Source organism: Aedes albopictus, chromosome 3, assembly GCF_035046485.1.
Source record: "Aedes albopictus strain Foshan chromosome 3, AalbF5, whole genome shotgun sequence".
NCBI classification, from domain to species: domain Eukaryota; kingdom Metazoa; phylum Arthropoda; class Insecta; order Diptera; family Culicidae; genus Aedes; species Aedes albopictus.
Genome location: NC_085138.1, coordinates 337,284,888 through 337,306,095, shown reverse-complemented (window position 1 = coordinate 337,306,095; position 21,208 = coordinate 337,284,888). Strand labels below are relative to the sequence as shown.

Here is a 21,208-nt window from a genome sequence, read left to right as displayed (position 1 = left end):
TTTTCTGAAAAAATAAAAGTCCAAACTCATCTCTAGACATCTATGAACTAAATGAGGTAGGAAGTTTGAGAAATTGCGACGCTTCTTGAAATGCAATTACAATGTAGTATCCAAATGATCAATTTCGCCCCGCTGATCAATTTGACCCCGGTTTACGGTACTAGAATGTGCGACAATTTGTTTGAAGAGGAATTACAAGCATTCAAATATTTGTATTTTCTCTGACAGACAAGCAGCTTTAACTGCTTTAAAATCTTACAGCTGGAATTCGAAGTTAGTATGGGAATGTATTCTCTTGCTACAGCAATTATCTGCTAATAATATTACTGTGTGTCAGGGTACCAAGGAATAGATAGGAATGCGAGGAAACAACCGACGATCATGCGCTGAAGGTCTCTGCTCATAGTGACCTATCGCCTTGATATGTGGTTATACATTAGAATGGGTCAACGTTGTATGGAGAAACTTTAAATTTGATCGTATTAATCCGGAACAAAGCTTTTCCAATCTATATTAGCGTCCAAAACAACTGTGCAAAATTTGGTAGCGATTGGTTACGTCCCCGTATTCCGCATTGCGATTGAAATTTGTATGGAAGTTAGTATGGGAAAACGTACTTTTTCTCATTTTACTCATAACTTGAATTCTTTTGTCCAATACTATGTAACTAATGACGTTAAAGTATAGCCTAGGATATGCCTTTTGGCCGAAGACCGAAAAGTTATCCGATGCTAGTGAAAAAAGTTATTCACCTGGTAACTTGGGCCAAAAATTGAGATTTTATTATTGATTCCTTTACATGTTAAATGTTAAGTACCACCGGGCAATCTGGACGTTATAACTTTTTTCACAAGTGTCGGATCACTTTTCGGTCTTCGGCAAAGTTTTTCGGCATATTCTAGGCCATACTTTAACGTCATTAGTTAGATCGGTTTAGACGAAAAATTTCAATTTATGAGAAAAATGCAAAAAAGCACGTTTTCCCATACTAAATTCCATACAAATTTCAATCGCAATGCGGAATACGGGGAAGCAACCAATCGCTCCCAAATTTTGCACAGTTGTTTTGGCCGCTAAAAGGAATCGAAAAAGCTTTGTTCCGAAAAATCGACTTTGTTGACCCAGTCTATTATACATATAGATTAAAGCGGGTGGTGTATCACAAAAGATCAGAAAATTGGTCGCAGTGATGAGTTACCCTACAGAAACAAAAATCACAAGTGTAGACCTGAAGCTATAGTCCCTGGAGTAGTTCGGGTGATCTGGAATATCCCAAAATTATCTTAGAATAATTCATCAAATGCTAGGGGGATTACAGATTACTGTTGGATGTGTAATGTTACATTTCAATGTGAGAATAACTACTGTTACTGTCGAGAGATAAACTTCAGGACAATTTGGACGACCCTAAAAGTCCCAAAGATTTATAATAATATCTTTTAGATTTCAGTTTGGTCCACTAGCTCCGATTGATTATGCAATGCTACCCCGTATATCAGGTGTGACTACTGTTACGAGTGTAGATCTGAAGTTCTGAATTCCAAGGTGGTTTGGCTGACCTGGAATATCCCTATATTGTCTCTAAACGACATTTTAGATTCTAAGAGCTTCACAGATCCCAGTAGATCATACAATGCTATTATTTATGGTGACAACACATAAAATTATTTTTGTAGATTTGAAGGACTTCACTGTAGTACGTTTTGGAACACCTATAACATCCCAGACTACAAAACACCTTTTGATATTCTTGACAAAGGTTTTATGAATACATGAACCTAACCCATATTCAAATTCAGGTTTTAGAACAACTAGTATGTCAATTATTTCGTTTCTCTAAACATCATGGTGTTTAGGATGTTCTAGGTTGTCGATTAAGCATCAAATACAAATATTCTCATTTTTCCGTAATAGAGGACTTAATTTGAAACAAGTTTTCCGAAGACAGTGTTCTGTTTTATTAAATGTCTGAATAAAGGCGTGGAAGGGGTGATGTATGACCCCTCCGACTCCAAAAGGTTAAGGAATTACAGCCGAAATCGTTGAATAATCTTAGCAGAAACTCTTGTAGAAATCTAACTGGAAGGTTTTTAGCAATCCCAGTAGGACTTTCAAGAGGAATCTCAGGAGGTATTCCTGGAGGAATCACAGACGGTACCTAAAGGAAGCCGAGGAAAAAATCTCTGGAAGTTCTTGAAGGATTCCTTGGAAGAATCACATAAGGTATTTCTGGAGTCATTCTTGGAAGAATCTATTCGAGCATTCGAGTCAATTTCATGATAATTGAAAGTAGAGCTGATTGGTTTCAGAATCGCTTGAAGGGAACTTTGAAATTCTACTGGAAGATAGCCAGAATCGATGTCTGTCAGCATGAACAGGTAACTGATTGGCTACAATGTTGACTAAATTCGGTCGCAATGTCTGTAAATCTTAAGATGTTTCTATTGAAGCAAATGCTCGTGGAATTTAATCTACGCTGCTTTTAGAGTCTCAGAGTGCAATTCAATTAGCTTTGTAACATTCACTTGGTGATATAGGTCATCCTAACTATTCTGTAATTAAGACCTTCAAGGTCTACAGGGTGCGGCAGGAAAAATACGAAAACTTCAAGACCACACGCTTAATATGAGATGTATATGATTATTTTTTCATGACAGTGTATCAGTCAATGTCTATATTCTAGCACTACAAAATAAAAATATTTGATTTTTAACATGTGATAATGTAAGCCTGAAAAGTGGGTATCAATAAACTGCGCGCCCAATGGTCATAAGACAAAATGACTAAAACAGTAAAAAAATGTGCTTTAATTCGATGAAAAACCAGACTGGACTAATGCAGAGCCATGTAGTTTCACATACTAGATGAAATTAGCACATATATATTATGATATTGTAGAGAAAATTAAAAATTGTGTTTTATCAGATATGAAATTTAGCGAGCTGTGTACTTTTCAGTGGTTTGAAAATTCTGATTGTCTTCAGCTTCAGGCGCCGTCTTGTAAAGGTTAGTGACCAAAATGGGATTATTTTAAAATAACTTTTCAGAAAATTAGCCTGTTGGAGATCATGGAACGTTGAAACATAGTTTAGTTAATGTCAAATGGACGAAAATGAGGTTTGAAGTTGAAAAACATTTTCGCATTTTTTCCTGCTGCACACTGTACAAGCTCTATTGTAGTTTCTCTTGATTCTATCGGTGTAATTTTTATACGATTGTTTCTGTTGTACTTCATTATATTACAAGTATTGCTTTGTGTTGTTGTTTGTGCGGGGTAAAATGTTTGAAAACAAAGAAGATATTGCATTTCTAGAATAAGAAGATCGTCCCGGGTGTATACGGGTTAATTCAAGAAGGTTCCTGAGGGATTTCTACCAGCAGAACGAGTGAGATTGTTGGGATATTGAACATATAGTAATAACGAAGGAGCACTTATCAAATAGAATGGTAATAATTTAAAAAAAATAGAACGAAATACTTAAAACTTAGAAAATAGTTTCAAACTATGAGGCCAATTTAAACTGTTACATGGAATAACTATTTTATTCCATTAACTAATTCCACTCCAACGAGGACTGCTTTAACCATTCTTTGAGATTTATCCCTCCAGTAGTCGCGCTGTTGTATTTTTTACAACACGTTGAAAAAAGCTCGCTTGTTGTACACAACACCAGCGCACAGTGGCTGATTTCGTCATTTTAGCGCGCTTAATTAATAACTTTTTCACTATGAAGTTTAGCGTCATGGTATCTTCGGGAAAGTTTTTCACTATACATAATAAGGAGCTTCTTTTGAGCTTCTGTGGAAAATGATCAATCCCCCTAAAAGTGAGATAGAAAATTTATTTTTTGAATTTTTTAAGATACGAGGTTGGTGTCTTCACAAAAGTTGTAGAAAATGTTGTTTGGAGCAACTTTGCCGAAGACACCAAGTTTGTTACTCCGTTACTTTTCAAGATACGTTACGTTTTCTTTCATCGACCCCTTGAAAAAGGTTTTTGCGCAATAACTTTCTAAAAATTGATTCTACAATTTTCCCATGTTCTACAAAGTTATAGATAACGGTAAAACACACAACTTTGCCGAACATGATATTTCGCTAATTCCAAAATTAAAATAGTTCTCTCTCTCTTCTTGGCGTAACGTCCTCCTGGGACAAAGCCTGCTTCTCAGCTTAGTGTTCTATGAGCACTTCCACAGTTATTAACTGAGAGCTTCCTCTGCCAATGACCATTTTGCATGTGTATATCGTGTGGCAGGCACGAAGATACTCTATGCCCAAGGAAGTCAAGGAAATTTCCTTTACGAAAAGATCCTGGACCGACCGGGAATCGAACCCGTCACCCTCAGCATGGTCATGCTGAATACCCGTGCGTTTACCGCCTCGGCTATATGGGCCAAAGACAAAAGAATTAGATGGTAAGTATTTATGTAACGTACTTCACGAATGATCCAAAATGCACCACAAACCTTCCTTTTTATTAACACACACTTACAATAACAATAAAAATGCAAGCTGACATGAAATGTCAAATAAATATGTTGAAAATATATATGAATCCCATATAAGAGTAACATAAATGGATGTAAGTTTCTATACAAAAACCATCTTACAGTTTCTTGCAGTTTGATGATTTTGGCTTTCTAAGAGAGGCAATTACATGTACTTTCACATGCGTAAAAGGAAATTTGCATATATTTGCCTATAGCTAAGTTATGTATGCTTGAAATATGGACCAAAAACCTATAAAAACCGTTATAACCATTTTAATTTTGGAATTAGCGAGATGTCATGTTCGGCAAAGTTGTGTGTTTTACCATTATCTATAACTTTGTAGAACATGGGAAAATTGTAGAATCAATTTTTAGAAAGTTATTGCGCAAAAACCTTTTTCAGGGGGTCGATGAAAGAAAACGTAACGTATCTTGAAAAGTAACAGAGTAACAAACTTGGTGTCTTCGGCAAAGTTGCTCCAAACAACATTTTCTACAACTTTTGTGAAGACACCAACCTCGTATCTTAAAAAATTCAAAAAATAAATTTTCTATCTCACTTTTAGGGGGATTGATCATTTTTCACAGAAGTTCAAAAGAAGCTCCTTATTATAGTGAAAAACTTTCCCGAAGACACCATGACGCTAAACTTCATAGTAAAAAAGTTATTAATTAAGCGCGCTAAAATGACGAAATCAGCCACTGTGCAGCGCGCTGTTGGTGGTAACCGAGCGCGTGAGTTACGGAAGGTTGAACATTGCCTGCAATCAATTTGGTTGCAATTGTTCAGATAGAAGATCAAACTCACTGCCGGGGCCCGTGGCGTAGTGGCTACACGTTCACTTCCTAAGTCGATGCTCATGGGTTCGATCCCAGCCCCGACACTTGCAATTTTTCGTCAGTTGCTCTTCCCTCCGAGAGCGGCTGACACCTGACCCTCTTCTGAGCATATGCTCTAACGGACCCGGAAACATGGATATCGACTAATGGCAACTCATAATGGACCAGGCTTGACAGAAACTCCCTCGCGAGAAAATGAGGAAGCGATTTTGGCGATTTTCTTAGGAGTGAAAATAAAACTCAGAAATCACAACACAAATCCTCAACAGCACCGAGCGTGAGCTTGCCGCGCAGCGAGGAGTTCGTCCAACACTCATAATTGCTTGTTGTGTTTCTCACGTCCACTCACACTCAAAAAGCTCTCGCGAGTTCCACTCCCATACAAAGAAAGACTCTCGAGGCGAAAATCGCACTCAAAAACCCGAAATAATCATCGGCTCTTTTTTCGTTTCCCTCTTCCTCGCTCAGTTTTTATTACCTCTCTGTTTGGGGTTCGTTCGCTCCCTCGCGACGAGGCAAAAGCAAAACACCGCTCTGGAGCATGTTGCAAAACTCTTTTGATTTCGAGGAGGATTATCAAGCCTGTAATGGACCCCCAATCGGACTGGGAAAGGAACAAGATCCAATTGGAATCGCTCACGCAGTGCCGTGGTGGACAAAAGAGCTGTAAATGATTAAGTGGTTGAAGAAGATCAAAATTGAAAGCAAACATGTTACCTGAATCACGTGCATTTTCAAAGTTTTAAGTTTTACCTACCTATCATCAAACCTGAGGATTCAAATGTGCACGTGGTTCAGGTAAAATGTCTGCTTTGTGCATACATGGTGTAGTTTTAGAGCTATACATAATATACTATTTCTGGTGAAAAAATCTGTCGTTTTTTTTTTATATTGCACCAAAAGGTACAGACTTTATGTAGTTTTATCTTATATGACGACATTTTAAAAATTGTATGCCGCGCGAAACGTAATTGACGAACATCGAGTATGGCCTAAATTTGGCATGAAGTATGAATAATAGAACCTCGTATTGACTCTGTCTTCCATCGAACCTTAATAACTAGTCAACCTGTCGGTCGCCCACATTACATTTTTATTCAGACATTCTACATTTAGAGTAAATTATTGTCCCTAAACACCTACGTCAATCAACTGTTCGGCTCTCTGGTCGATGCTCGCAGCAAATTGCGTTATAAGGGAATACATAATTTATACTGATGACCGAAAGGGTTTACTCCATCGTCATTCCGAACACCTGTCCGTAATCACTGGGACTAATAACGATATAATATTTCTTACCGGTATGTACTGGTTGCATTCTAACCATAATCAGACGAGCCAATCGAGCGGCTACAGTTTATCACATTTGTTTTGCGTGCGTGGTTATAATTATCATAAAAGTATGGACATCGTAGTCATTTGGTCTAACATCGCTGCTGGCACCATATAGTCACCGGATGACCAGTAGGTAGCTTTCTACTGATATTTGATATGGCATGGTTGGTCGACGACGCGTCGGTGTGGTGGGTGTAAAGCGATGTCCTGTTCCTTACCGTATAGGTATGTCCTCATTGGTGTCCTTCAACTAGCTACACCGCCCACATCGTACACCAATCTATTCCCACTCAGTCGCACGCGATGTGTTAGGGTGGACCCTGGATCGATTTCATTTTTTGTTGATTTCAGCATCTCTTTTTCATTGCTTGAAAAATCTCTGACCTTTTTTGGAGGCATCGTTAAAGAAATTACTGAAATGTTTTTGAAAAGATTTCCTAGCAGAAAACTTGGAGAAATCAAGGAATCTCTTGAGAATTTCCCTTAGAAATCCCTTGGAGAATTCCTTGAGTAATTTCTTGAGAAATACCTTGGGGAATTCATTGAGGAATCTCTCGAGGAATCTTTTGAAGAATTCTTCATAGAGTTTTTTGGGGAATTCAGTGTGGAATCCCTTTGATAGTATTTGCATAAATCTCTTGGAGAATCCCTGAAGGAATTCCCAAAAAAATCGTAGTTCAATTTCTAGAGAACGGTAATTCTAAGCGATCACTGTAGCCTATATCACAAACCATGGCCACCCTATAATGCTCAGACAGCAGTAACCCTTTGTCGAATCATTTTCACAACCAGACACTAATGAATTTCTCATATCCTGTGTTTCACTCCCACTTCCCTCGTCGTTCGTTCGTCGTTGTTGGTCTGACTATTATAATCATATATACCTACATAGCAAATCACCATCACAAGGTGGTGGCACTCGCCCGACCGGTGCTAATGTTTTGTTTTGAATTCCTTTTTCAGACCATGTCCAACCGCAGCAGCAGAGGCAACCGTTGCAGGCAGGAATTTTAAGTAGCCACACGCTAGCTACCTGCCGCCCTGCAAACTGGCGCCCGCAGTGCAATTTTCGTAAATCGCCACGCGGTCCCTCCCATCAAGGTTAGGCCCCCTAGACTGCCATCACAATACCCCCTAAATGGCCCCATGGCGTCCTGTAGCCGTGCGCATGCCATCAATGCGGTGCTGGTGGCCGGATTTCTGCTGATACTGCTCAATCTGCTCGGCTCTCGCTGGGACTCCACACCGGTAGGGCTGCCACGAATGGGGTAAGTAGGAGTTGCGTTGGGGGGAGCATTTCAATAGATTTGTGCAATTGGTGAAATTACCATTAAACTGAATTCATTGATTTTCCACTTCACAGAACAACCCAATGGCCGAAACGCACAAGGACCAGTTCCGATCGGTTCGTACAGGTCCACACGCCACATCAAAACCGAACCATCGAAAACGGCAACACCAGCAGCAGCAGCAGCAACATCAACGGCTCCCGCCAGCGAGAGCTGAACGCGAGCCATGACCCTTACTCCACTTACAATCAGTCCGGCCAATCGCGCCAGCCAACAAATTCCCTCAATAATCATGATATTCCTGCTAATCAATCGTTAAAATCTCAAAAGTTCAACGAATCTCAACCGACGGGAAGTAGCAGTAGTAATTGTAGTAGCAGCAACAGCAACGATACTAACCCTAGCTTAAGTAGTAAAAATTCCACTAGCATTAGCGAATACAGTGAGAATCTCGTAGAAGTTGTAAGTAGCAAAGAGCAAGTAGCCAATAGTAGCGGTAAGAAAATTGTTCCTGAAGCACAGCGTCAGCAGAAGCAGCAACAAAACGAAACAATACAGACTGATGGAAGCGGAGGCAATGGTACCCAGCTAATCGATAGCCTCGTGAGAAAGCTGGGACGGGGTAGCTGTCCGCCAATTCCGCCTAATTTAGGTAAGTGTATGTTGTATATCGATCTCTGTTGGGATACAATAACGTGGGAATTATTCAGAGCAAAGTACTTTCACCTCTTCGCGAATGAAAGAAACACTTTATAAAGAATGCATGCAAATTTTCCCTTCGTCACGTTTCTCCGGAGTCCTCGGTGAATCCGGAAATGACCATTCTGATCCATTGCTCACGACATGCGTTCCTTTAACACTTTTCTTCCCACGACTTTGAACGACTATACATATCTATGATAAAAAGCGTTTCCGAAAAAAGTGCTTGAACAAAAGCTATTGCAAATTGGCTAAATTTTTCGTAATCAATGAAAAACATTTTGATTGTAAATCAATAGGTTTTTGATTGTTTATCAATAGTTCCACTATTGAACCAAGTAGTTAGTAGTTGGATCAACTTTATGTGTAACCATAACCATATTTTTAAAATTATTGCATTATATTCATCTAATTTCATTTATCCCGAGTTCGCCGAAAATCGATGGTGCTCTAGAACAAACATGGGAAGTAGATAGAAGGTTAACCCTTTGGAGCTGGAGGGGTCATATATGACCCCATCATAGAACCGGCACACATTCAATAATTCATATTCAAAATATCTAAAGATTTTCGAGACCCTCTATGTTTGCGTTCACTCTATTGCTCACTTGTACGTTCAGTTCTAGAATTCGGGAATGTAGTTTGGTGTCCTTATCATACTACTTGGATAAAACGTATTGAAAAGGTACAGAAAAAAATTGTAAAATATGCTCTACGAAATCTTCCGTGGCTTGATCCTATAAACTTGCCGCCTTACGAAGATCGCTGCCGACTTTTAGAGCTCAATACTTTGGAGCAGAGGCGATTCAACGCTCAAGCTGTCTTTGTTGCTAAAATTTTGAAGGGAGAAATCGACTCGCCTTTAATCTTAGAGCAAATCAATATGTATGCCCCTGAAAGAAGACTCAGACAACGTGGTTTTCTCCAACTAGGCGCGCGCAATGGGCAGTACGGTGAACATCCGATAAGATATATGTGCTCATCTTTCAATCTAGTTTTCGACCTTTTTGATTTTAATATGTCCAGTGATAGTTTTCGTTTTAAGTTGTCTCAAAGACGTTAGTATTTTTATGTAATTTTTTTACACGGTAAAATATTTTATAAGTGTTTTAATTTTATAGTTATTCATTAAGACCTGTGTTGTGTCAGATGAATGTAAACCATAAATAGGGGGATTAGGGGCATAATGGACACCCTAAGCAAATGAGTACGTTAGGCCTGTATAACAGAGTAAAACTTAATATATTATCAGTTGTCTTACAACTTTGACTTGTTTCCTACGTATTTCAATCATTTACAGCAGGTAGAATGTATTTATTGTGAAGAAATAATGAATTGTAAAACGTGTGTTTTTTCAGGGCTGGCAGGGAAGGTACGGGGCAAAATGGACACCCATCGGGGCATAATGGACACGCCTGCATATTTTATGCTTATTCTTTGGTTACATCGACCAGTTATGTAATTTGCCTACGGAGATCCATACCACAGATATATAACTCTATCTTAGACGGGTTTACATAACATCTTTGTTAATTAAATAAACTTCAGGCTAAAATAATCGGATTGATTTCTTTCGAACTCTCTAAAACGCCTAACAGTATGCAATGCGCGTACATCCATTCGTAATTGCCAGTGTTCATTTCGCCCCGAATCGACTACAACATTAAAATTGCTATTTTAAGTAAATTCTGATCAAAAATTAAATATTTCATCCATTGCTAAATCTTGGTATACATGTAGATAAGGTAACAATTCACTTGTTTTTATGGTGGACACACTCCAACACTTGTAATACCTTATTTGATGCTGCTTCGAAATTATAAGAATTTCACCATATGAAAAACATATTTCAATATCAATGATATTTTGGTTATTTTGGAGCAATATAAATGGTACTTTTGAAAAATGAAACCATGACTTGTTCCTTTATATTATGCATTAAAAGTTTTACATGAAACTCAACGGTTTCGGCAAAAACAGGGGTGTCCATTTCGCCCCGGGTGTCCATTATGCCCCTAATCCCCCTAAATAAATAAATAAAACAGAATACTGTCTTCGGCAAAGTTCTTGCAAATTGAGTCTTGTATTGAGAAAAATAAGAATATTTGTATTTGAGACTTTACTGATAACCTAGAACATCCTGAACACTATGAAGTTTAGAGAAACGAAATAATTGACATGCCAGTTCTTCTAAAAGCTGAATTCTTATCCATATCGAGGGTTACGTTTATGTGTATTCATTTAACCTTCGTCAAGAATATCTTATTTAACCTTCATCAAGAATATGTTTTTTTTTTTCTTAATTCTGGGATATCTAGGTGTTCCAAACTGTCTTACAGTAAAGTCTTTCAAATCTACAAGAATAATTTTATGTGTTTTCAACATAAACAATAGCATTGCATAATCTACTGCCCGGAACCAGAAATTAACCCAATGTAAGTTCTTTTCACTCATATCGGCTCTTCCGTGCAAGAGCCAAAATTTGGCTAAACTGTGTGAAAGCTCTGAGTGGGTATTTTTCGTCTAATCCCGGTTGAAAATCGCAACCCATCGCAAGTTGTTCCTACCCAGTGTTGACTTGCAAAGTACCCTAGTTGGTTGTAAATTTCATTTCGTCACATCTAAATTCAACCACCTACAGCTCATTTTAGAAGCTAAACCTGAGAATATGGTATATGAAAAACTTGTGCGGCTAGACCAGTTCTGCAAGAAAGTCACGGAAAAACCGATACTTTTCGAAAATTTAAGGTAAATGTCACGGACTACCTTTGAGAAATGCGAAATGATATTCACCGTGTATATCATTGGCATTTTTCGAAGGTAGTCCGTGGCATTTACCTTAACCCTTTCCTTCCCACGACTTTGAACGGCTATATCTATGCCAAAAAAGCGATTCCGAAAAAAGTGGTAGAACAAAAGTTATTGCAAATTGGCTAAATTTTTCGAAATCAATGAAAAAAAATTTGGTTGTAAATCAATAGGTTTTTGATTGTTTATCAATAGTTCAACTATTGAAACAAGTAGGTAGTAGTTGGGTTAACCATATTCTAAAAATTATTGCATCATATTCATCTAATTCCGTTTGTCCGGAGTTCGTCGAAAATCGATGGTGCTCTAGAGCAACCATGGGAAGTAGAGGGTTAAATATTCGGAAAATAGCCGTTTTTCCGTGACTGTCTCGCAGAACTGGTCTAGCCGCACAAGTTTTTCATATACCATATTCTCAAGCTCAGCTTCTAAAATGAGCTGTAGGTGATTGAATTTAGATATGACGAAATGAATTTTTCAGCACTGGTTGAAATGAATCCACTTTTGGGCAAACGGCAAAAAAAAAACAAATTTGGCTTCTCGCACGGACTTTGTCGACTACGTCGCTATATCTCGCTTTGTTTTTGACAACATTGCGTTGGGGCGAGTGAGGAAACTACCTACTGCTGAATTAAAAGTTCAAGCGGTTTTGCGTTATTTTGACGTAGTTTTTGGGTAATCCGTGTGGGATCCGTGATGCTCTTGAAATCTAAAATGGAGATTGCAGGTCAGCCAAACTACCTTGGAGTTCAGAACTACACTCGTGACAGGTCTACACTCGTAACAGTAGCCATATCTGTTATACTGAGTAACATCAAAGTCCAAATAAAGTCGTTCAACGTAACATTGCGTAATAAACCGCGATTACTGGAGCAATCTGAAGTCTACTTGATATTATTATAAATCCCTCAGATATTCAGGGTCGTCCAAATTGCTCTACAATGAAGTCTTTGAAATCTACAAGAATAACATTAAATGTTTTTGCCATAAATAATACATACATACATACATTTATTTGTTCAACATCATTAAGACAAGACATAATCAACAATAGTACGCCACAATACTCGGTTTGTGGCTGCCGCTCTCCATCCTCGGTCGCGCCCAATGCTCGCCATGTCACGCTCCACCTGGTCCGCCCATCGTGCTCTCTGCGCTCCACGCCTTCTTGTGCTAACCGGATCAGTTGCAAACACCAGCTTTGCAGGGTTGTTGTCCGGCATTCTTGCAACATGCCCTGCCCACCGTATCCTTCCGGCTTTGGTCACCTTCTGGATACTGGGTTCGCCGTAAAGTGCAGCGAGCTCGTGGTTCATCCTTCTCCGTCACACACCGTTCTCCTGCACACCGCCGAAAATCGCCCTTAGCACGTGTCGCTCGAAAACTCCGAGTGCTTGCAGGTCCTCCTCGAGCATGGTCCATGTCTCGTGCCCGTAGAGGATTACTGGTCTTATTAGCGTTTTGTACATGGCGCATTTGGTGCGTGGGTGAATCTTTTTCGATCGCAGTTTCTTCTGGAGCCCGTAGTAGGCCCGACTTCCGCTGATGATGCGCCTCCGAATTTCACGGCTCACGTTATTGTCAGCCGTCAGTAAGGATCCGAAGTAGACGAATTCCTCCACCACCTCAAAAGTATCCCCGTCTATCGTAACATTACTACCCAGACGGATCCGGTCGTGTTCGGTTCCGCCTACCAGCATGTACTTTGTTTTAGAGGCATTCACCAGCAGTCCGACCTTTGCTGTTTCGCGTTTCAGGCGGGTGTACAGCTCTGCCACCGTTCCAAATGTTCTAGCGATAATGTCCATGTCGTCCGCAATGCACACAAATTGACCGGATTTTGTGAAAATCGTTCCCCGGCTGTTGAGCCCGGCTCGTCGCATCACACCTTCCAGCGCGATGTTGAAGAGTAGGCATGAGAGTCCGTCACCTTGTCGCAGTCCCCGGCGGGATTCGATAGTTCACCCGAGACCCTTACGCAGTTTTGCACACCGTCCATCGTTGCTTTAATCAGTCTAGTCAGCTTCCCAGGAAAGCCGTTTTCGTCCATGATTCTCCATAGCTCTGCGCGGTCGATACTGTCGTATGCCGATTTGAAGTCGATGAACAGGTGATGCGTTGGGACCTGGTATTCACGGCATTTCTGGAGGATTTGCCGTACGGTAAAGATCTGGTCCGTTGTCGACCGGCCGTCGATGAATCCTTAACTTCTCACGAACTCATTTGTTTTAGGTGACAGACGACGGAAGATGATCTGGGATAGCACTTTGTAGGCAGCATTCAAAATAGTGATCGCCCTGAAGTTCTCACATTCCAAATGGTCGCCTTTCTTGTGAATGGGGCTGATTACCCCTTCCTCCCACTCCTCCGGTAACTGTTCAGTTTCCCAGATCCTGACTATCAGCCGATGCAGAAAGGTGGACAACTTTTCTGGGCCCATCTTGATGAGTTCAGCTGCGATACCATCCTTACCAACTGCTTTGTTGGTTTTGAGCTGGTGAATGACATCCTTAACTTCCCTCAGCGTGGGAGTTGGTTCATTTCCGTCCTCTGCTGCACCAACATAGTCATTTCCTCAGCTGCCTTGGTCCTCCGTGCCTACATTCTCTTCGCCATTCAGGTGCTCGTCGAAGTGCTGCTTCCACCTTTTGATCACCTTACGCTTGTCCGTCAGGAGGCTCCCGTCCTTATCCCTGCAGTTTTCGGCTTGCGGCACGTAGCCTTTGCGGGATGCGTTGAGCTTGTGGTAGAACTTACGTGTTTCTTGTGAACGGCACAGCAGTTCCATTTCCTCGCACTTCGCTTCCTCCAGGCGGCGCTTTTTCTCCCGGAAGAGACGGGTCTGCTGCTTCCGCTTCTGTCTGTATTGCTCCACATTCTGTCGGGTTCCATGCTGCAGCATTATAACCGCCCGCGCTGCATCCTTCTCCTCCAGAACCACTCTGCACTCCTCGTCGAACCAATCGTTTCGTCGACTCCGTTCTACGTACCTGATAGTGTTCTCGGCTGCGTTGTTGATGGCTGCTTTGACTGTACTCCAGCAGTCCTCTAGGGGGGCCACATCAAGCACACCCTCGTCCGGCAACGCTGCCTCGAGACTCTGCGCGTATGCGGTGGCGACATCCGGTTGCTTCAGTCGCTCTAGATCGTACCGAGGCGGCCGCCGGTACTGTACATTGTTAATAACGGAGGGTTTTGGGCGCAGTTTAACCATCAGGTAGTGATCAGAGTCGATATTAGCGCCACGATAGGTCCTGACGTCGATAATGTCAAACGAAAAAACGAAAAAATTACAAATAAAATAAATAAAAAAAAAAATGTCGGAGAAGTGCCGTCCATCAATGTGGTGATCTCCAGGTGTAACGATACGGGAGGCTGTGCTGGAAGAAGGTGCTACGAATGGCCATGTTCTTGGAGGCGGCGAAATCGATAAGACGTAGACCATTTTCGTTCGTCAGCTGGTGGGCGCTGAACATTCTAATCGTCGGTCTGAATTACTCCTCCTGGCCTACCTGAACGTTTAGATCCCCTATGATGATCTTGACGTCGTGGTTTGAACAGCGGTCGTACTCGCGTTCGAGCTGCGCGTAAAATGCGTCTTTGTCATCATCAGCGCTTCCGGAGTGAGGGCTGTGCACGTTTATTATGCCAATGTTGAAGAATCGGCCCTTGATCCTCAACCTGCACATTCTTTCGTCGATCGGCCACCAACCGATCACGCGCCTTTGCATGTCGCCCATCACTATAAAAGCTGTTTCCAGCTCACGTGTGTTGCCGCAACTGTGGTAGATGGTATAATTACCTCTAAACGTTCGCACCATAGATCCCGTCCAACACACCTCTTGCAGCGCTACGATTCCGAACCCGCGGTCCTTCAGTATATCGGTGAGTATGCGGGTACTCCCGATGAAGTTGAGAGATCTGCAGTTCCACGTACCGAGCTTCCAATCGCAAGTCCCTTTTCGTCGCTGTGGTCGTCGTCATTGGTATTGGTTCGCATTCTTCTCTTGTTGATTTTCCGGTGCTAGACTTTTTTACGGCTGGCTCGCAGGGCCTGACACCAACCCACTAACCCAGGGAGCTGGACTTACCTTCCCGGAAGCTACGGGTTCTGCATTGGCATTTCCTCCAACTACAGTGCTAAATAGCTAGGCTCAAGCGCCAGTATTTGCCGGGGTGGTGTTTTTAATGGGCGCCCAGGAGATAATAGGGGTACTCACTAAACAGATTAAATTGCTGTGTAAGCCATGATTTTCTGATTATTTGAAATGTTTCATAATTTTGCGAATGAAATAATCAAAGATTGCCTTGGTGATCGCGACGTTTAATCAGTTTAATCAGTTTACGCTGTTAAGTGAATCCCCCCAATATTTTACCTGAGCTTCCACCCCCGTACACACTGTACACCTGCACTCAAATCCGTCATGTTTAATCTTCTTTAACTTTGACAATTATCAATACGTTTGGCTAAAAAGTTCACCACTTCATCATCAGTAATATTGGCAATCTATGGTCAAAACAATAGAAATTATCTATTTCGAGTTATTACGACTCATTAGTCATTTTTTTACATAAGGTACACCGGGGCAAGTTGGAACAGCGGGTTAACATGATGTTTTCTAATGATGATAAACAGTTTGATCGCCATAAACTATAGTTTTTGATTCAAACAAACTTTTAGTGAAAAATAAATTTCAAAATTCTATTGAAATCTCTATCAAAACTTCGCGTTTCATCTTGCCCCGCTGTACCTTACTATTTTCTAAAATTTGTATTTTTATGGAAAATTAAAGTAGTTTCAAAAATATAAGAAATTGTTTGATCAAAATGTTTACTATTGTCACCCAGCGGTTTGGGTCATTGAAGTACCAATTTGGGTGCCTACAGATTTCACACCGTATTGACCATGCCGATTCACCGCACACTGCACGGTGGGACGAATGGCCAAAAACGTGAACTTTTTTCAGTGGCGTCTTTAAACGTGATTTTATCGGCATGGTGTCTTCGGATGAAAATTTTATAAAAATAGGGCGCGTCGAATGGCGTTTTGTTTTAGTTCGCAACTTTGCCACAGGCGGCGCTTTAAAATCCAACTTTTAGATATGCTCAATACAAATATCTTTGCTGAAGACACCAACCCTCTATCTCTACATTGCTTAAAGATACAGACGTATTTTATGAATGACCCCCAAAAAATCGTTTTATTCTTATATTTTGAAAACGCGCAGTTTTAGAAAGTTGCAATGTTCTACAAAGTTGTGTAAAATATCAAAAGAAATAACTTTGTAGAAGTGAATAGGGTTCTAAAATGGCAATAGGGTTAGTTATGGCTATTTTTGAGTTAAAAATAGCCGTTTTTCAAGGCTTAATAACTATCTTGGATGCAAATGGATGCAAATCAAACCCCACTAGGTTCAATATGTATTACTATTAGTTGAATATCCTGATGTTTTCGGTTGTATCCTCGAGTATCCCTAGCAGGGGTTCTTAATCTTACTAGAGCATATTTTTGATGCTAAAACAATAATATCAGTTTCTGTATGTCATTTAGAACCCCATTATCTTCTGTGAAGTGATAAATATTAACTATTCGCATAATTGTATGCTTTATTGCGCCTATAAAAATCAATTATTATCGAATTATTATCATATTATTTTAAAAACACTGCATAGAAGTGAGCTAAACCAGTCGGTTTTATTATCCAAGTGATCTCGCTAGCAAGCAAATACACATATTATATTCAGCACGTATAGTAACCGAACAAGCAGAAAGTCAAATCACTACGTTTCTAATGTCGAATACCCAATTACTAATTTTCTAATTCACTTAAAAGCGTCAACAGGCATCCGATTTTTCGATCGCTGTGAGAATGCTCTAAATAAATCCTGCATGAATGCAAAAAAGCTTTTGTGTACAAACTGTTTTAATGATTTCTAGTAATCAAAAAAGTTGTGGATATGCACAACATCTTTGATGAAAAGTAAAGGTTTCTCTAATCAAAAATCATAAAAGTTGTTTTGGGTATGTGTTGGAATATTAGAACTAATTTAGAGAAGCTGTTTCACCCTTTTACTGGCTTAATCGAGAATTACTTGTGCCATGTGTTCATTGAACTTCCCGTATAAATACACACACTCTCCCGCTTGTTCGGCACCTGTCAAATTCATGTTGTTTCCGATAGCTGAAAATACTCCTTTTCATTTCCACAAATCAATTTGTTGCTATGTTTGAAAGTTGGGAAAATGGATACCAATGCTAACGCAAATGATTTCAGGCTTTCTAGACTTACTGTTTGTTTGGTTACTATACGTGTTGAAAAAGAATATGTATATTTCTGGCGTTCGTTTTGAATAGGTCGTATGTTGACTGTGATTCCTAACCTGATTCGACCTATTCAAATCGAAAGCCAGATTTACATTTATGTTTTTAACACACGAATAAAATTTGCTTGCTGGTGAGATCACTTGGATACACATGACCATCTGGTTTAGCTCACTTCTATGCAGTGTTTTTTAAATAATATGATAATAATTCGATAATAATTGATTTTTATAGGCGCAATAAAGCATACAATTATGCGAATAGTTAATATTTATCACTTCACAGAAGATAATGGGGTTTTAAATGACACACAAAAACTGATATTCTTGTTTTAGCGTCAAAAATAGGCTCTAGTAAGATTAAGAACCCCTGCTAAGGATACTCGAGGATACAACCGAAAACATCAGGATATTCAACTTATAGTATGTAATACATATTGAACCTAGTGGGGTTTGATTTGCATCCATTTGCATCCAAGATAGTTATTGAGCCTTGAAAAACGGCTATTTTCAACTCAAAAATAACCATAACTAACCCTATTGCCATTTTAGAACCCTATTTACTTCTACAAAGTTGTTTCTTTTGACATTTTACACAACTTTGTAGAACATTGCAACTTTCTAAAACTGCGCATTTTCGAAATATATGAATAAAACGATTTTGGGGGGTCATTCATAAAATACGTCTGTATCTTGAAGCAATGTAGAGATAGAGGGTTGGTGTCTTCGGCAAAGATATTTGTATTGAGCATATCTACAACTTTGCCGAAAACACCATATTGAAAAAACGTCAAACAAAAAAGTTGGATTTTACAGCGCCGCCTGTGGCAAAGTTGCGAACTAAAACAAAACGCCATTCGATGCGCCCTATTTTTATAAAATTTTCATCCGAAGACACCATGCCGCTAAAATCACGTTTAAAGACGCTGCTGAAAAAAGTTCACGTTTTGGGCCATTCGTCCCACTGTGCACTGGTTCCATCCCCATAGAATGGCGGTCATAAATATGAATTTGATTAGTTTCATGTTAAAACCGTTAAATTTGATGCATATTTGAATCCTAAATGCATTTTTGTATAGTTAATTTAAAATGGGCTCAATCAACTTTTTGGCTTTACGGAGCCAAAATTCATTTTTGTGATTTGCACATATTATTGTAAGTTAAGGTGGTCCAAGATAATCGTATCTATTCAACAATAATGAAACACTCATAACGTGACGGTTAGAGAAGGTAAAATCTTGGAAAAAGTGATCCCTACAGCAAATTCAGAAGGTATTCGTAAGTTTTTGCCTGTACTGAAGGTGCGGCACTCAATTGACTAGCATAAATCTGGTCGCAAACAGTCGCAGCTTTGGTTGCAACTGAATTTGCCAGAAAATCAATGATTAAACGTATTAAAAAGAAGAACATCCGAAGGGATCGAAAAGGGGAACATTGCTGCCAAATTGTTGAAAATTTTCAATTTTTTATACCTTGGGAAAAAAATTTCCAAGTCAGTAACACCTTTTCATAATGATAACGAATGCCATCTAAATTTGCGATAAACCTTAATTTCTACTGCATTAGAATCAAACACAATCAACCAAATACATGTCGAATGGTTGAGACATTTTAACTTTCCATAACTCACGCGGTTGGCCGTCATCAACAGCAACACGCTAATGCTGAGCACGAAAAGCGAGATTTTGTCAAAGTGTTGTACAAAATACAACAGCGCGATCGCTCGAGGGTTAATGGAATGTGATGAATGCAAACGACTCCAATTAGAAAAAAAAAAACAAATTTAATGTCTACTCAAGAGCAGCTGTTTTCCTGTGCTCCGCGGTAAAGCGTCTGTATAAATCTTATGAGAGTAATAATTGAGCCTAACCATTAAAGCATTAAACTTTATGTTACCAAAATGATATCATAAATCATTGTGGTGAAATTTTTGGATTAGGGACCTACGACAGAACCACTGTGCTGCCATTCAAAATACTATGTTTTTAATCATTTTCGAACTAATTCACAAACTCTCATTACAGATGGTCCCGTCGAAGTGGACGCCACGTACGAAACGCTTTCGTCCGTGGAGCAAAAGCTTGCCATCAAGCTGCTTCCCGGTGGCCAGTACACTCCTCGCGAGTGCACAGCCCACGACCGGGTGGCAATCATCGTACCCTACCGGGACCGCGAACAACACCTGCCCGTTTTCCTGAAGAATCTCCACCCATTCCTTATGAAACAGCAGATCGAGTACGGAATCTACATTGTCGAACAGGCCACTGGGTCGCAGTTCAATCGGGCATCTCTGATGAACGTTGGTTTCGCCGAAGCAATGAAGCAGAAAAACTGGGACTGCATGGTGTTCCACGATGTGGATCTGCTGCCGATGGACGACCGGAACCTGTACACCTGTCCGGATCAGCCGCGGCACATGTCCGTCGCCGTGGACACCTTTGGCTTCAAGCTGCCTTATAGTACAATTTTCGGCGGTGTATCCGCCATGACCGCCAAGCAGTTCCGCACGGTGAACGGCTTCTCCAACTCGTTCTGGGGCTGGGGTGGCGAGGACGATGACATGTCCAATAGGTGAGAGGTCCCACGGCATTGCTGCTGTCGTGACACGAACATTTCCTCTAATAATTGTTTGTTCTTACAACCAACATTATTCCCCACAGGCTGAAGCACGTTGGATTCCACATTGCACGCTATCCAATCAATATCGCACGCTACACCATGCTGAGCCACAAAAAGGAGAAGGCCAACCCCAAAAGGTAGGTAAAACCGCAGCAGCGTGGGAAATAAAATAATTAGGGAGTTCACCGAAAAGTGGTGGGGTTAAACTGTTTACCGTCGTTCGCGTGATTTTTACCGGCCACCTATCACCGTGAGTCATTCCACTCGAAGTGACCGAACAAAGTTCACACGTGTAATTGACCTTCACGGATTTTAATACGTTTTGGTATAATTGATCTAATTTACAAGCGTGAACTCCGGACACGCATTCCGTTACGAGTATTGATCTGAAGGCCTTGACTTTAAAAAGTTCTCTTGCAGACTCTGTTGGGGCACAGGAGATATCTGGTCAATAATGTCTACGATCCATATAAGTCTATGACTGAGGAGGGGGCTTAAGATGATCAAAAATGAGTAGTTTGTGAACAGCGCCTGATAATGCTCATATACCAAGTTGGACGATTTATGTAAAACAACTCATACTTATATATTTCGTTACATTCATTCAGATACGAGAAGCTTGTTACCGGTGCAAAGCGGTTCGACAGCGATGGTTTGAACTCGCTCCATTATAAGCTGATCAACCTGATCCGCAAACCGCTGTTCACCTGGGTCCACGTGGAAATTTCCCAGGAGGTGAGTCCGTTCTCTGTTTTCTTCGCTTCAGAATTTCCCTAATCCTTAACTCTTCCCTGTTTCTCCCCA

General features: G+C 40.4%; 1 protein-coding gene across 1 annotated transcript in view; it reads left to right on the top strand.

The window, feature by feature from the left end:
- LOC109397413 (beta-1,4-N-acetylgalactosaminyltransferase bre-4) overlaps positions 1-21,208 on the top strand; it is a 112,734-nt gene that overhangs the window by 73,941 nt on the left and 17,585 nt on the right. The window contains exons 2-6 of the mRNA XM_019669734.3: positions 7,632-7,936; positions 8,032-8,609; positions 19,810-20,356; positions 20,446-20,541; positions 21,013-21,139. Of these exons, the coding sequence (XP_019525279.3) occupies positions 7,815-7,936; positions 8,032-8,609; positions 19,810-20,356; positions 20,446-20,541; positions 21,013-21,139 (1,470 nt within the window). The 5' untranslated portion in view covers positions 7,632-7,814. The remainder of the gene's footprint in view (positions 1-7,631; positions 7,937-8,031; positions 8,610-19,809; positions 20,357-20,445; positions 20,542-21,012; positions 21,140-21,208) is intronic.